This window comes from Chanodichthys erythropterus, chromosome 3 (genome assembly GCF_024489055.1).
Source record: "Chanodichthys erythropterus isolate Z2021 chromosome 3, ASM2448905v1, whole genome shotgun sequence".
Taxonomy (NCBI): Eukaryota; Metazoa; Chordata; class Actinopteri; order Cypriniformes; family Xenocyprididae; genus Chanodichthys; species Chanodichthys erythropterus.
Genome location: NC_090223.1, coordinates 4,124,827 through 4,143,115, shown reverse-complemented (window position 1 = coordinate 4,143,115; position 18,289 = coordinate 4,124,827). Strand labels below are relative to the sequence as shown.

The following is an 18,289-nucleotide window of genomic DNA, read 5'->3' as shown; positions in this document are numbered from 1 at the left end:
GTGACAGGACTGACCGAAAACATGGGGACAGTTGTAAAATAGTATTTATTTGTAGAATATATGTATAATTTCATGTTTGTTTTAGTATAGAAAAGCAGTTTTTAGCGTAACAAAACTATAAAAGCTGTAGCTCCAATTTGGCTGAGGACAAGGACAAAAATAGGATTTGTTTTTTGATTTGAATCTAACAAGTATCTGTATGTACTTGTTAATTAAATGAATGTTTTCCCTCTTTTTCAGCAGTGGATCATGTCTATCATCAACATGACGTGTGCAGAGATTCAGTCCTCAGTGGGGTTTGTGTTCGTGATTCTGCCTGTGATTCTGAATCAAACACTCAATGATCCTGACTGTGAGCAGAGCTGGTATACAGAGGTGACTGTTACACACACACACACACACACACACACACTTGTGTATATGGTTTACAGGGACTAGGCGTAATGGTTTTCATACTGTACTTACTGTTTTAAACTGTACATTCTCTCCCCCTACACTACCCCTACCCCTAAACTTACCCATCACAGACAACTGTCTGCAGTTTTTGAATTTAAAAACACTGTTTAATGTGTTTTTTAAGCAACTTGGTTCACGAAAAGTGTCCATTGTAATACCCATGTCATTATACACATTTGTGTCATCATAAACCACAAATTGTGGTTCAGCCGTAGGTAATCACAGCGTGCCAGGGGCGTTTCCTCCGAGGGAGGCAAGGGAGGCAGTGCCTCCTCAAAAAAATAGGATGAGAAAATAACACAAATATTACAAATTATGACTTTAAAAAGAGTGCAAGTTACTCGTATTTCTAAAGGAACACTGCCCAACAGCGACACCCGCAGGTAAAGTTACAGCAGGAGTCATGCCTCCCTTTCGTCTCATAGAAAACCATAGAAAATCATCAGACCACGGTGGGTTTTGTGGGGGGTAATTGAGAATGAATGGGGGAAAGTCACATGAGAGGAGGCAATGTCTCCATCGCGCTATGATTGGATGTAATTGGTTATGATTGGATATGATTGGTTTGTACGATAAATCCCGCCTCTTGTTGATGCGTGCGTTCTTTTGTGAGGAACTACTTCCTTCCGCCACAGATTCAAATCTCAAGTTGACAGCTTAACAGTTGAGCCCAAGATCCGTTACTAATTCTAAAATGTCACTTTACGTGGAACGTTGAGTCACTTTATTGTATTAGTGTATTATCACTGTATCATGTAGAGCATTATGAGAGAGAGAGATCACCTGAGCGAGAATTACCTGTGTCTGATATAACATTATTCTTCAGGTCGATGTCCATTATATCCACTATAAAAATCAGTTTGAAATCCGCTGAAGAAAAATATCTTTGTCCTTTTAACAGTTAAGGGGATTTCCCAACTTCCTTGTTTAGTGTTGTGACATAGTGTTTTGACTCATTTGTTTATACAATGTGTAAGTAGAATGAAACATGAAAGATTGATATTTCTATAGACTAAATATTTGTATTTCTTTATTTAGTTTTCGTAGCACAAACTGATGTATTACGATACTGTCCAACAATGACTGGGTTATCTGGGATGCAAAGGCAGCTTCTTGTGATGCTGTTAGTGTGCACCGTGTTGAACAGGTTCAAGTAATAAACCATTTTATGATACAGTTGAGGGGAAAGCCTCAGTGTTTCGCAAAACTTAATTTTGAACTTCACCCAGTCCTTTCAAAATAAAAGTCTGTTTGGACTGAAGCATTCAGTCTTTGCTGCCATCTATTGGTGAGTTAATGCAACTTTCACTGAAATCCATGTCACAAACAATATTTAAAAATTTAGCAATACCAAATATGGCATATTATTTATATTATTGTTTATATATATATATATACAATAGGCATTATAAAAGACAATAGGAAATAAACACAATCATACAATTCAGTTAAACGTACAAAAGCAGCGCTCTAGAACAGGATGTAAGTTAAATAGAGCCTAAATATAAAATTATGAAAGTTAACTTAGCCCTTAACCCAATTAGATTCACTCAGGAACTAGTAATAGATTAATAAGACCAAAGATTGCCCATTTCATATACCCAACATGAATTATATCTTGTGTTTAACTACTATAAGAGCCAGTGGTAAAATCCTGAAGGACTGGCTGAAATGAAGCTGTTCTCAGTGGGTACATGAGTACTGAACAATCGCTGACTTGCTTCTCCGACAGTATCTAAACAAATTCTCAAACAGGTGCTATGTTTATATATAAATCACATTTGAGGTCTAAACAACTACATTCTTATCTAAAAAACTTTAAAAACTGACAATAACAGTAGTATTTATAAAAAATATGGACTGCCGCCATGACAGTCGCCGCAAGCGGAGTGACACAAACGCTGAAACGGTTCCAGTGCTGATTCTGGAGTATTGTACAGCTGGAGACGGCTCTCAGCCAATCAGATTCAATGAGTGGGTTTATGGATAGTGTAGTGAAGGAGCATAGTATATTGATTCATCATTTAGTCTCATATAAAACATCTTGTTTCTGTGGGGCCCAACTAATCTTTGTGAGGACATTTGGTAATTTCTGACCAAAACATTTCTGTCCTCAAACTACACCATCATACTCACTCAAATGCATTACTTGATCCTCTTGTGTTTGATTTGTTCAGGACGGGCATCTGTTAGCAGATCCTTCAGATCCACACAAACTGATGTATCCTGTGACATCTGTATCATCTGATAGACTCGTCACGTCTTACTGTGTGGATGAACTTCGTCATGAGATTCAGTGTCACTCTAAAGGAGTAAATCAACTCAATCTCTCTCAACATTCATCTGTTTTCATATTTAAAGGGGTCATGAACTGTGTTGTTTTAAGACACAGTTTTAATATAGTGACTAATTTTATTCAACTGGCCCCTGGTGTCAGTAAAAGCTTTTATTGGACTAACAAGGAAGTTTTCCGTTCTGAAACTTACAGGATATTCTTAGAGTATGATGACCTCTTATATGTCAAAAGCTCAAGGAAAATTTGATCTCTCAGTTCATCACCCCTTTAAACACAGAAATGATGATCTTATTATTTTGATTTAATTATGAATCATTAGAGCTGCAGTTCAACATGAACACACATTTACACTGTAATGAATCCTTGATGAACACCATAAACACTGCTCTGATGATTCTTTCTTTCATTTCAGATCACACATGAGACCGTGTTCAGAGGTGAGAGACACTTCACAACACAACTGATGGACAGATGATCCTTAAAGACGCATTGAAATATCCTCATGTCATTCCAAACCTAAATGACTTTCTTTCCTCTGTCAAACACAAAAGCAGATATTTTTTAATATTGTTTTAAAGTCACAGAGGTTTGGAGTGACATGAAGGAGAGGAAATGATGACTGAGATTCACTTCTGATACACTTCATACACATTCATTACTATGAGAATCTGCCTTGACATTATTATAGACATTACACACATCTGTCCTGATTCAGATCAAACTCTGTGTTGAAGTGAATCTGTCCTGATTCAGATCAAACTCTGTGTTGAAGTGAATCTGTTCTGATTCAGATCAAACTCTGTGTTGAATTGAATCTGTCCTGATTCAGATCAAACTCTGTGTTGAAGTGAATCTGTCCTGATTCAGATCAAACTCTGTGTTGAAGTGAATCTGTTCTGATTCAGATCAAACTCTGTGTTGAAGTAAATCTGTCCTGATTCAGATCATTCTCTGTGTTGAAGTGATTCTGTCCTGATTCAGATCAAACTCTGTGTTGAAGTGAATCTGTCCTGATTCAGATCAAACTCGGTGTTGAAGTGAATCTGTCCTGATTCAGATCAAACTCTGTGTTGAAGTGAATCTGTCCTGATTCAGATCAAACTCTGTGTTGAAGTGAATCTGTCCTGATTCAGATCAAACTCTGTGTTGAAGTGAATCTGTCCTCATTCAGATCAAACTCTGTGTTGAAGTGAATCTGACCTGATTCACATCAAACTCTGTGTTGAAGTGAATCTTCTGTAAGTGAATCATGATGATTGTGAATGTGTTTTTCAGTGAGGAATGAAACTGCAGCGACTCCAAACTCAGGTGAGTTTCAGCTGATAAATTAATTCACTAATAAAACATTGATTCAGATCTGATTCAGACTCAATCCAGTTTGAATGTGAACAGGCCTTTGTTTTCTGTCATATTGTCTGATATTTGTGATCATTGTGTGTTTTAAAGATGTTCTGGATGAAGTGACTCCATCTCTCCAGCTCTCAGGTAAAACATCAAGAGCTTTAAACCCTTTAAATTCTAATATTGATTCATCATTGTTAGTGATTAGATGATTTCACTGGTTTATGTATTCATGGTTTTATTGTCAATGGCTTGTATAGATCACTTGTGGTGGATTTCTGTTCTTGTCATCATCTTTCTTCTGGCATTTCTCTGTTTCATGCTGCGTAAAAGGATCTTCAGGTGAGTCCAGACTGATCTTTCCTAACATCGTACATCAGTCTTTACCTCTGACACTAGTTCACAAGAGCTCAGGTCATCATCATATTTTTATTCATTTCATCTTAACATCTTAACAAGCTTTAAAAATTTTTTACGAATCTGTCACATTTGTAAACAAATTTCTAGATAATGAATTTATACATGTGACCCGTGCTGGCAAAATGAGTCGCAATGATCAAATTTTCAAAAATGAGTTATTGTTATTGTCACATTCTCTGCTGAAAATCCTTCAAAATGTCATATGATTTGACAAAAAATGACTAGGCTACATCTGTTTGAAGTACATAGTCAGCAAAGTCAGTTTTAAGAAAAATCGAGTTAAAGTTTTTCTGAAGGATCCAAAACAAATCACCTAGAAACCAAAGTATGCAATAATAAGTGTCAGTCTGTTGTTTTCAGAGGGAAGCGCGGCTCACCTGTGAGCATGAGGATGATCCAGGGAACAGGTGAGTGATCAAACTGAGAGAAAGGCTTGAAACTGTGTTTCACTGAATCACATGATCATTTCAGAGGTGACACAGATGGATGATGAAGTAACCTACAGCTGAGATGGATGAATCCAAACTGAATCTGAATGTGTTTCACGCAGGGATCTAAAGGTTGGACCTGATGATCCTCGTTCACTGCAGAAATCTTCAGTGTCCAGATGATGATCACCATCTGATGCTTTCAATCAACATCACAGCTCATTTTTAATATGTACTCCCCTTACACCGCCTTGTTTTTCCTTCACAACGAAGTACAAAGTGGATTTCCAGACCCTTCACTGTCTCTGTTCCTCTCTGTTGAAATGAGCTGCTGACCTCCATACGACCTTCAAGAAGCAGCTAAAGACACTTGTTCTGCATGCATTTAATGAACCCACAAGCTTAAAGCAAGGCACTTTGTTAGAAAAAAACATTCTCCTCTTCTCTATAGGGGTGTAAAGGCTCCGGTATACTTCAAACGAAATCGAAGAAAGAACTGATGTGACGTCATTTCGAACAAGATCAGGCCAAAACAAAGTTCGTTTTGTGTTCTTTTTGGAAGTTCGAAACGGCTTGCCAAAGCAAACTTTCAGGCAAAGTTCGTTCCAGCACCAAAACACCTTCGTACTACCATTGGTCAGTGACGATAACGTAACAGGAGGTGTGCGCTGAGGCTCCGCCTTCACTCGCGTGGACCACTGACTCATTTGATCTGTTGAGTTTGTTCAGGTAAGATCTCTGCGGGTGAAAACATGAACAGACTAGATAGCTGCTTTATAGTACAAAATGAAGTTGTGCTTGTAAAAAAATGAGGCACTAACACTGTTTTTCATGTTTGATAAAGCTGCTTGATTTTAAGCAATCCATTGAATAAAGTGCTATATGAAGACGTGACGTGACTGGAGTGCAACTTTGGAACTTCGGTAAAGTTGGTTTTATATTCGCACATTCGGACATCCGTATTCAATAGTCTTATTATTCACAGGTAAATATGCCATTAAAACAATACTTGCCTATTTTGATCGACTGTGAAAAATGTTGTAAGTTGACAATCGTTGGTTGTCAATATCATGTCGCTGCTTAAAATTCGCAAACATTAATTTATTGCTCATTTATTGGAAAGTCTGAATTTATCAGAAGTCCGAATGTGCGAATATAAAACCAACTAGTGCTAACATTCCCATGTTGTTATGATCAGACGCTTTTCTTATGCTTTCTATAATAAATGCTTACTGTTTTCTCATTTTTGTTGTGTTTATTTTGTTACTGTGAAGAAAGTGCACAGCACATATTTACATATTCATCTAAACGTCGATCTTAGCAGTGTGGGCGGCGTTAGATGGTCGTTTACAGTATATCTCTGGTCACACGTTTCGAACTTCGTTTTACCCCTAAACGAAGAACGAAAAAGAAGTTTGTTTCAAATATACCGGAGCCTTAACAGTATAAATATTTATACAAATCATTTTTGGTTCGCCATTCATGTGTACTGAATAAATATGGTTTTTAAACCATCATCACAATCATTTCAGTGATTTGTTCTGAAAAGAAAATTTCTGAAAAGAAGCAAAACTTTGTTTTAGTTGATGTTCTTTTGTAGTTCTTGTTCATGGTCTTTGTAGTTCTTTTTGGTCATGCTAATTATTTCTGAATGTGTTGCTTGTTATTTGCTCAGTTATTTAATCATGTGCTTGTGTGAATTGTTTGTTTGTTTGTACGTGTGCCTTTCATGTGGTTATGTATCAAGGTCTTGAACCTACATTGGTCAAGTTATGGACATGTCTCATGATTGGAGCAATTAAACACCTTTTTTTATCTTCATATAGATCCAGACTATATATGATTTTTTTGAGGCCACATTATAATGTAGTTTATTACTGGTTCAGTGAGGAGTTGTGTCTTGAATTGATAAAACATTCTCTTGAACAAATGTAAATAAAGCTGCTGTTGATATTTTAATATTGTGTTATTCTTAAAAAAACAAAAGAGGTTATTTTGTGAAATATCTTTTTTTGTTTTTTGGTCCATACATTAAAAGTCAGTCAGTTGGGTCCAATATTTTTCACATTGGATGACATGAGGGGGAGTAAATGATCAGTTTTGAGTGAACACTTTAATTCATCCGATCACACCACGGCCATCTTAATTCCCTCTGTCAGTGCTGTCACTGCTCATGCTGGTGAGTGCTGCGAGATGTCTGCACCTTTCTGTTCATTCCTGGAAGTCATGTGGGTGATGTGGTCATGGGTGTGATGAAGAGGCGGGTGTTTGTTCAGGTTGGAGGCAACAGTGAATGCAGGTCTTTTGTGTGGCTGATAGCTGTGACTTTCATCAAGAATGGTGGTCCTGTGTTCAGTTATGATTGAAAACTTAAATCGCACATGTTTGCGTGCTTAAATACAAGCCTACTTCATTTTTGTCTATGTGAGCTTGTGTTGTAGGTCAAGCAGAAGCATCAAGAATAGTTTCACCACACACAACTTTAACTGAAGCTAAAGCCAAATGCCACAGCCGTCTTCGTGTTTCATTTAAAAAGTGGTTATTAATGTTTCGTACTGTATTTTATTTTATGGTAAGCATCACGCTTCAGATCTTCTGATCCTGCAGGTAAGAAATATCTTCACACATACTCAACAACCGTATCGTTGCCAAATTGATTTTATCCTGATTATCTGAGATGGTGTGGTTCATATCGACATGTTTCTTTGAATTTTAGGGAGTTTCCCCCAAATCAAAACATGGTAAGTAATGTGTCACTGAAAGTAATTATATGACCATCATTTTCATCACCTTCTGACCTGTTATAGCCTAGGTGACATGAATAGATAACAATGAGTGTGTTAGAGGAAGTGTTGAGGTTAATTTGGTGACAGAAACCGCAGTTAGACTCACACTTCATCTCAACATTTACTAATACATTATTACAATCAAAAGTTGTATCTGTTAACATTGGGTAATGTTCAGTGTTTTACACACACTGGTCGTCAGTAAAGCTGATCTGTTGGATGTTCAGGAGACACTACAGTATATTTTCTCATCAGTAGAAGAGACTGGGATTGTTGTAACATTTTGGCACTTTTCATCTCAAATTTTGAGCATTTTCAAACAATCATCTGCTATAAAGTTATTTTGAAATGTAAAGCATTCATAAACTGTTCAAAGGATTGAATAAAAAGTTTGCAAATATATTCGGTTGATTAGTAAAGCACTATGTGCATGTTTAAAACTATGTGCAATTTTACTCTATCCACCTTTCATGCATACCACTTGTGTTTCTTTACCACTTGGCATTTCCCCAAAGCAAAACATGAGTAATAAGTTCCCTCAGCACTGTGCAAGAAAGATAAGATACACAGCTGTAAAGATGTGAGGCAACAAAAGACGTGCAAGTGATATTACGACCTTAAACAAGAATGAAAACTGTCTAGACCAACATATTTGACTCAATATCTATCATATAAACATATTTTAGATCACCAAAGTCACTGAAATACACAACAAATTAACAAAGTTACCATGATACCACCAAATATATTTGCTAAAGATATAATTACAGTTCTGACCATACATTAACATGCTTACAGGCCAATATACTGTATACCATTGAACAATATTGCTTTCTATGAAGCATATAAAGAAGAATTCAATGTAGTAGTTTCTTGATCATTGGACATTGTGTCACTGAGATCCAGAGACTGCACAGTCATGATGAGCAAACAGATGATGATTCAACAGGTCTCTCTGTGTCACTGTGGAAATAAGCAGGAGAATCTGCTGTTCTTGATTTTCCTCCTCTGAAGACAGTTTACGTGAATACACTTTTGTTGGTCTTGTTTTCTATGTCTACACAAAGACTTTTCAACCCCACATAAAAACTTGTTCTTATGGCACTTTTGCGTACATGCAGTAAGAGTTAGTCAAAACTTATTCTACAGTTTGTTGCTAGAGTATATTAGTCATAGGCTATACATTGCAAATGGCGCCGAGCTGTGAAAAGCTTCCTGGTAGATTGTCCTTCTAGACTGTAAAAACAATTACTCCTCAAGGGAAGCCAATCATCGCAGTCTGTGACGTAACATTTCAATTCCCCAATAAAATCTCTGTATTTCAGCCCGTTATTCGACTGCGCACTGGTTGACTGAAGCACGGGTGCGCGCATAACCTGTTGTGTTGACTTTAGTTGACTTCTGATAGACATCATGTGAGTGAACTGAGACGGGGAGTGCCCCGCAGGAACATGCCCATATATGAGTGATGATGTATGTGTGATTCTACAGCACAAGCGCGCTGCAAATCGCCGCACAGACAGTAAATCAGACTCTTTCTGTGATCTGCAGCAGCCCATCATCACCTAAACACCGGATCCCCGTGCTGCAGGTATGGCTACTAACCTGGATTCAGTAATACAAATGGAATTTGCTGTATAACGTGGAATAACAACTGTTATTATTATTATTTTTAAAGGAATGATATGTTATGGAATCAAAAAGCGTTAGCATATTTTGATACTCTTACTGTTTTGGATAGGCTAAATTAATTGTCTAGTGTACGTGTATAGTGTACATTGTGTACTGAAGCAGCTCCAATGTAGTGATCTATAGCCTACCTTGAAGTGTGTAACTCACAGCAGCAGGACTGACTTCAGATCAGTGTGAAACTGTCTGTACTTTCCTTCTCTCCACTTCATCTAAGAAACGCACTTTAATTCATCCAGGATATTTCAGGAGAGGAGTAATTCTGCTCTCTGCACCCAAAGATTCGCTAAACTTGTGATTTACATTTAAATACACTTCAACTGTGAGCCGTTTCTGTGATTAGCAGGTTCTTGCGTGTGACTCGAGGTAAATCAGCGAGTCTTTAATCCACTCGATACTCGATATTTACCTGCTTTGTTTATAAAAATTCATAGCTAATAAGTGTGAGTCCTGCTGTGTAAACTGTCATTGTCCATTCATTCAAACAGCGAGTCGCGGTCAGCTTCGTAAATCTAAACTGTTGGACAAGTGAAATAGCTACATGCATGCACACACACACACACACACACACACACACACACACACACACACACACACACACACACACACAAGCTCTAAAAGAAGTGACAGTTATTTGTTCTTCCAGTGTATTGTCATATCTTCAGTAATTTGCATATTCCCGCAGCTGTGACTCACATGATCTGCAAATTGAGATTTTTCATCTCGCATGCGTGCACGCGCCTGGCCAATAGGCTATTATGCAAGAACATCTGAGATAATAATAAGTGGCCACTAGAGGGAAATTATGTGTGCGACACTGATTCTCGGAATTACAGCACTTGTTTTGTTTTGGTTTTTCTCCCGCAGACTGTACACACTGACAGCTGATCACATCGTCAGTTTTCACTCAGTTTCTGCAGTTACGGTAAGTGCTTTTAAATGACGATTTATTATCATTTTAGAGTTTTTTTTTTATTATTATTATTTATATTTGCCGTTATATAAATATTTACAGAATTAGTATACTATTATAACATGTTCGATGCTCTGAGTCTAAATAAAGTGCCGTGATGTTCCTGTGCAAATATATTTAGCCGGGGAAGGTCTCTGTTTAAATTATCAAGTTATAGTAAAAATCGTGTGCAAACATGCTGATAATAACTGGGAAGGTTTATTTTTTGAACCACTTTCATTCTGTCCAAACCGGCAATTTGCATTAATTTATGTTTTAGTGTAAAATACATGTAGGGGAGAGCGGGGTTGGTTGGCACACTTTTCACTCTCTGTCATATTTCTCATTCATGCTATATGTGAAAATAGTCTAACCAGTATCAACTGAAAGGTTATGATCTCAACTAATCAACAGATATATTTAATGTGCTTGAATGATTTGTATTTCCTTTAAAATTAATCATTAATTCATGTTGTGCACTTGTGCCAACCAGCCCCCAGTATGGGGCTGGTTGGACTTCGGTAAAGTTGGTTTTATATTCGCACATTCGGACATCCGTATTCAATAGCCTTGTTAATCACACTACATTGGACAAATTTGTTCAAAATGTTGTAAGTTGACAATCGTTGGTTGTCAATATCATGTCGCTGCTTAAAATTCGCAAACATTCATTTATTGCACATTTATTGGAAAGTCTGAATTTATCAGAAGTCCGAATGTGCGAATATAAAACCAACTCTACCGAAGTGTGTAGTATTAGGAGTAACAGAAATAATGCAGTCTCAAAACAAAACAAAAAAAGTTCTCCCCACATATATTGTAGAACTGTGATAGATAGAGATATATAAAATGTAAGGATTTCAGTTTATAGAGATAGGAATCGTCTATATTTTGACAGGAAATTTACAAGTTTCTGATGAGCTATGCAATGGTGCTAACATCATGTCAGTAAAGAGGTGTGGATGGGGTTGGTTGACACAGTCTTTCCTCTCTCCGTTGTTCTTAAATATTTTCTGACCATTTTGACTTCTAAAAGAAAATTATTTAATACATAAGTTAGTTCATTATATTATATTACATTATATTCATTATGTTTTAACATGTAAAATACATAAATTAATAATTTTTTTAACCAAATGGCTATGTGCCAACCAACCCCCAAATCATTGTGTCAACCAACCCCATCCACACCTCTTTACTGACATGATGTTAGCCACATGGCATAGCTAATCAGACACTTGTAAATTTCCTGTCAAAATATAGATGATTCCTATCTCTATAAACTGAAATCCTTACATTTTATGTATCTCTATCTATCACAGTTCTACAATATATTTAGTGGGGAGAACTTTTTTTGTTTTGAGACTCTAAAATAGAAAAGTTGTCTCACCTCAATAGTTAGTGACAGTTGAATGATTTCAGTAAATGGGTGTGGTCTGGTCAAGAGGGCAGTCATTTTAATGTTAGATTTTTGTGGCAGCACCCTCTAGTGTACTGGGATTTAACTGCGTGCCAACCAACCCTTGACCCAACCAGCCCCGCTCTCCCCTAAATGGGCGAGGAAATGTCATTCAGGTGTCGTACGATGTAATGTGACACAAGTTAACATGAGCCCAACGCTTCCCACAATGACTGACGAATACTTTTGAATGATTTGTACATCAAAATCCTCATGAATTTTGTCTCCATGTGATAGCTCGTCGAGATAAGACGCTTTAACGATAAATGGTTTGCTTTTTGTTGTAGACGCAGTTTGAGTCCCATAAAAGTAGCCGACTTTATTGCCGCTTTTGCTAAACAAACTTTTGTCATAACAAGTAGGCTAATGACATCACTTTTTTTTTTTTTTTAATATTTACAATACCATCATCATGTAGTGGAGAACGATCGTTCAGTTAAATCGAAACCTCTACGCTCGGAGTGGGTCAAGTATGTCCGGTTACATGTTCATATCACACCCGTTGTTATAGCATATTTAACCATAAATAACTCATTTAGTGGAAAACAAGTTTGCCGCAAGCAGCACCTTGTTGAATGAATTAATTCTTCCGATTTCAGGCGCATGCATGCACGAGCTGTGACATCATTTTTCTGTAATTACGAGCTCTATGAGGACGTGGACGCTTTTTACAAGCTAGAATCTCTACGAGGCCGCGTGAACGCACCTTTAGTTTCAAAATAGGAGGGTGTTCATGTGCAATTTTTTTTATCTATTTATAATAATTCCGAGACCACGTGAAGGCAGCATAATTCTTTCACTTTCAGGAGCCACTAGGAGAATTTAAACATTTTAAAATGTAATACAATACTTATGATTTCAATGTTTTTTTGGGAAACAGGAGTCTATATTTCTGTCAATAGAGAAATGTTTATTTGCCGTTGATCAGTAAAGTACAGCAGTAAAATGCACTTCTGAATGTATTTTTTCATGTTTCTTGTTATTTGTTTAAGTCTTCAAAACATAATTTTGTGTTTTTGAAGTTATTTTAAGAATTATTATAGAAGAGAAATTAATGATTAATTTAAGAAAAATGTAAGAAGGTGAGGCCAAAACTTTCACCGCTTTAAATGCACATCATTGCACCTTTCCACAAGTTTTTAGATGTTTGCTCTAATAATACACTTGTATATAATATGCAATAATTAGTTCTGTGATTTGTACAACAGCTTCCTCCAAGTTGAACATGTACAACATCTCTGTGTCGTGTGAAGAGATTCAGACTGCAGATGGTTTTGTGTTCAAACTTCCTCCTGATTCACTGAATCAAACACACAATAGAGACTGTGAGCAGTTCTGGTTCTCAGGGGTGAGTGTGTGTTTCTGTCCTCAAACTACAACATTACACACACACACACACACACATTATTTGATTGTCTTTTATTTGTTTAGGATCAGTGTGTAGCAGATCCAATGAATCCCCTCAAACTGGCCGATCCTGTGACGTCTGTCTCGTTGGATCGTATCGTCACGTCTCGCTGTGTGAATCTGATTCATGAGATCATCTGTGATGCTTCAGGAGTAAATCAACTCAGTCTCTCTCTCAACACATCATTCATCTGATTTCATATTTAATCTTTCATTAACACTACATCTAATGCTTCTTTCTTTCATTACAGTCTCTTCACAGTCATAAGACCATGTTCAGAGGTGAGAGAGTAAAACACAATTAGAGATGCTTGATATATCGCCACCATCATATTGGTATAAGCAGATATACTGTATTATTTCCTTCAGCTGAGACACTTCAGATGAACACTGTTCACCATGATAGTTTTGAAGTGAATCTGTCCTGATTCAGATCAAACTCTGTGTTGAAGTGAATCTGTCCTGATTCAGATCAAACTCTGTGTTGAAGTGAATCTGTCCTGATTCAGATCAAACTCTGTGTTGAAGTGAATCTGTCCTGATTCAGATCAAACTCTGTGTTGAAGTGAATCAGTCCTGATTCAGATCAAACTCTGTGTTGAAGTGAATCAGTCCTGATTCAGATCAAACTCTGTATTGAAGTGAATCAGTCCCGATTCAGATCAAACTCTGTGTTGAAGTGAATCTGTCCCGATTCAGATCATACTCTGTGTTGAAGTGAATCAGTCCCGATTCAGATCAAACTCTGTGTTGAAGTGAATCAGTCCCGATTCAGATCAAACTCTGTGTTGAAGTGAATCTGTCCCGATTCAGATCATACTCTGTGTTGAAGTGAATCTGTCCCGATTCAGATCATACTCTGTGTTGAAGTGAATCAGTCCCGATTCAGATCAAACTCTGTGTTGAAGTGAATCAGTCCCGATTCAGATCAAACTCTGTGTTGAAGTGAATCTGTCCTGATTCAGATCAAACTCTGTGTTGAAGTGAATCTGTCCTGATTCAGATCACACTCTGCGTTGAAGTGAATCTGTCCTGATTCAGATCACACTCTGTGTTGAAGTGAATCTGTTCTGATTCAGATCAAACTTTGTGTTGAAGTGAATCTGTCCTGATTCAGATCAAACTCTGTGTTGAAGTGAATCTTCTGTAAGCGAATCATGATGATTATGAATGTGTTTTTCAGTGAGGAATGAAACTGCAGCAACTGTAATCTCAGGTGTGTTTCAGCTAATAAACGTGTCTAATTCACTAATAAAACGCTGATTCAGATTCAGACTCAATCCAGTTTGAATGTGAACAGGCCTTTGTTTTCTGTCATACTGTCTGATGTTTGTGATCATTGTGTGTTTTAAAGATGTTCTGGATGAAGTGACCCCGTCTCTCCAGCTCTCAGGTAAAACATCAAGAGCTTTAAACCCTTTAAAATCTAATATTGATTCATCATTGTTATGAATATAATTTCACTGGTTTATGTATTTATGATTTTATTGTCTATATGGCTTGTATAGATCAGTTGTGGTGGATTTCTGTTCTCTTGATATTCTTTCTTCTGGCATTTCTCTGTTTCACGCTGAGGAAAAAGATCTTCAGGTGAGTCCAGAAGATTTAACTGTGTCAGAGAGACTTCAAAATAGATTTAAAAAAGCTCAATTATGATTGATATAAACCATGACTAACAATGAGTGAAATGATAATTTATGATTTGACCTCTTTTATCTGTAGTCATATTTAATGATGATTAAAGATTTTAAGGCAGTGGCTTAAAATCTTAAAAATCTCCCTAAATAAATATAAAGTACTTTGGTAAATATAATAATATTTAATAATAAGTATCGATCTGTTCTCAGATGTTTTCCAAAGGCAGCGCCATCCGTCTGCAATGATTTAGACAAGAGGTGAGTGAATCAAACTGAGAGAAAGACTGAGACTTTTACTGAAGCTCACAGATGGACTATGATTTATTCTGATGTGCTTATGATTATGTGTTCTTTCAGGGATCCTGAATCTGACGGGACTCTGATGAAGGTCAAATCTGATTCACTGAATCACTCTGAATCTGACGGGACTCTGATGAAGGTCAAATCTGATTCACTGAATCACTCTGAATCTGACGGGACTCTGATGAAGGTCAAATCTGATTCACTGAATCACTCTGAATCTGATGGGACTCTGATGATGCTCAGGTCTGAAGCTCAATCTGAATCTGAATAGATTCTGATGAAAGTGCTTTAAGGTTAAGACCATATTCTCTGACATTTGACATGACATATTCTCTGACATCTTTGACTTTTTAGGGTTAACTGGCCCACACTGAACTTGTTTAACATAGTGAACGATTTCAGAAAGAGTCACCTGATCAAAAAGTTATGTTAAGGACGTAGGGAAGGGTTCGTAAATGTACTGTGTGTGTGTGTATATATATATATATATATATATATATATATATATATATATATATAAGTTATTTTTTTTTTCCTCATTAATGTACACACAGCACCCCATATTGACAGAAAAACACAGAATTGTTGACATTTTTGCAGATTTATTAAAAAAGAAAAACTGAAATATCACATGGTCCTAAGTATTCAGACCCTTTGCTCAGTATTTAGTAGAAGCACCCTTTGATCTAATACAGCCATGAGTCTTTTTGGGAAAGATGCAACAAGTTTTTCACACCTGGATTTGGGGATCCTCTGCCATTCCTCCTTGCAGATCCTCTCCAGTTCTGTCAGGTTGGATGGTAAACGTTGGTGGACAGCCATTTTTAGGTCTCTCCAGAGATGCTCAATTGGGTTTAAGTCAGGGCTCTGGCTGGGCCATTCAAGAACAGTCACGGAGTTGTTGTGAAGCCACTCCTTCGTTATTTTAGCTGTGTGCTTAGGGTCATTGTCTTGTTGGAAGAGCAACAAGCACTCTGAGCACTCTGGAGAAGGTTTTCATCCAGGATATCCCTGTACTTGGCCGCATTCATCTTTCCCTCGATTGCAACCAGTCGTCCTGTCCCTGCAGCTGAAAAACACCCCCACAGCATGATGCTGCCACCACCATGCTTCACTGTTGGGACTGTATTGGACAGGTGATGAGCAGTGCCTGGTTTTCTCCACACATACCGCTTAGAATTATGGCCAAAAGTTCTATCGTGGTCTCATCAGACCAGAGAATCTTATTTCTCACCATCTTGGCAAACTCCATGAGGGCTTTCATGTGTCTTGCACTGAGGAGAGGCTTCCGTCGGGCCACTCTGCCATAAAGCCCCGACTGGTGGAGGGCTGCAGTGATGGTTGACTTTCTACAACTTTCTCCCATCTCCCGACTGCATCTCTGGAGCTCAGCCACAGTGATCTTTGGGCTCTTCTTTACCTCTCTCACCAAGGCTCTTCTCCCCCGATAGCTCAGTTTGACCAGACGGCCAGCTCTAGGAAGGGTTCTGGTCGTCCCAAACGTCTTCCATTTAAGGATTATGGAGGCCACTGTGCTCTTAGGAACCTTAAGTGCAGCAGAAATGTTTTTGTAACCTTGGCCAGATCTGTGCCTTGCCACAATTCTGTCTCTGAGCTCTTCAGGCAGTTCCTTTGACCTCATGATTCTCATTTGCTCTGACATGCACTGTGAGCTGTAAGGTCTTATATAGACAGGTGTGTGGCTTTCCTAATCAAGTCCAATCAAGTCTGAATACTTTCCATACCCACTGTATATGTGTGTATATATATATATATATATATATATATATATATATATATATATATATATATATACACAGTTTATAGCCATACCGAAATGTAATATATATGTACATATATGAAATATCAATATTCTGTATGTAATATATGCTCATATAAAGTAAAAACATATTAAACCTATTAGAAATTGGAATGATTCCATATGTTGACATAAATATATCCCATATAAATATATATGTTTATGTATGCATAATACATATTTTGATATACACCGATCAGGCATAACATTATGACCACTGACAGGTGAAGTGAATAACACTGATTATCTCTTCATCACAGCACCTGTTAGTGTGTGGATATATTAGGCAGCAAGTTAACATTTTGTCCTCAAAGTTGATGTGTTAGAAGCAGGAAAAATGGGTAAACGTAAGGATTTGAGTGAGTTTGACAAGCACCAAATTGTGATGGCTAGACGACTGGGTCAGAGCATCTCCAAAACTGCAGCTCTTGTGGGGTGTTCCCGGTCTGCAGTGGTCAGTATCTATCAAAAGTGCTCCAGTAAGGAACAGAGGTGAACCGGCGACAGGGTCATGGGTGGCCGAGGCTTATTGATGCACGTGGGGAGTGAAGGCTGACCCGTGTGGTCCGATCCAACAGACGAGCTCCTGTAGCTCAAATTGCTCCAGAAGTTAATGCTGGTTCTGATAGAAAGGTGTCAGAATAGCTGCAGACCAGTCATGGTGCCCATGCTGACCCCTGGAACTCTGTGGATCAGGCCTTTTCCCTCCACACACAAACTTGCCTCTAGAAGCATTTTAGTAAATTGTGTGCATGATTTTGTAAATCAAGGGTGAAGAATCATATCTCCACCGTGGGCCACGGCATGCAAGGTGAGTTTCATTTCTACAGCTCATCTAAAACTAAAGTTTCACATGAAATCAAATGCCAGACAGAGACAGAGAAAACTCACTGTAGGCTGTGAACAACCACAACAGGATTCACCTCTTTCAGTCTAGCTAATCCCCAGATGATTTGTGTGCAGACAGTCGATATATACACTATAGCTGAAAGCAGTAAACAAAAGTGTTAAGCGCTGAATACTGAAAGGCATGCGCTTTATGGTATGAACCACTAAAGCCACACTTGTAGGTTTGGGTTGCACCATAATTTCTGCATGTATTTTTCATTAAGCATTATTTGAAGCTTCTGATGACCCATAGAGTCTGTGTCCTGCCGGATGAGCAGCAGATGCCTCTGATTTCCTGTAGAATATCATATACCTTCATCCAGATTATCTTGATATTTGTACTCTGACTAACAGCTGTGAGATACTGATGATTCTACAAGATGATAATGATACCCAGTGAGCCACAAA

General features: G+C 37.7%; 1 protein-coding gene across 1 annotated transcript; it reads left to right on the top strand.

Annotated features, from left to right (window-relative positions):
* The first annotated feature begins 8,725 nt into the window (after positions 1-8,725).
* Positions 8,726-16,352, top strand: LOC137015887 (uncharacterized). Its single transcript, XM_067380737.1, has 10 exons — positions 8,726-9,318; positions 10,284-10,341; positions 13,036-13,175; positions 13,259-13,387; positions 13,486-13,516; positions 14,418-14,450; positions 14,589-14,627; positions 14,743-14,824; positions 15,082-15,129; positions 15,229-16,352. The coding sequence occupies exons 3-10, from the start codon at positions 13,053-13,055 to the stop codon at positions 15,443-15,445; spliced, it is 702 nt and encodes a 233-aa protein (XP_067236838.1). The 5' UTR covers positions 8,726-9,318; positions 10,284-10,341; positions 13,036-13,052; the 3' UTR covers positions 15,446-16,352.
* The last annotated feature ends 1,937 nt before the right edge of the window (positions 16,353-18,289 follow it).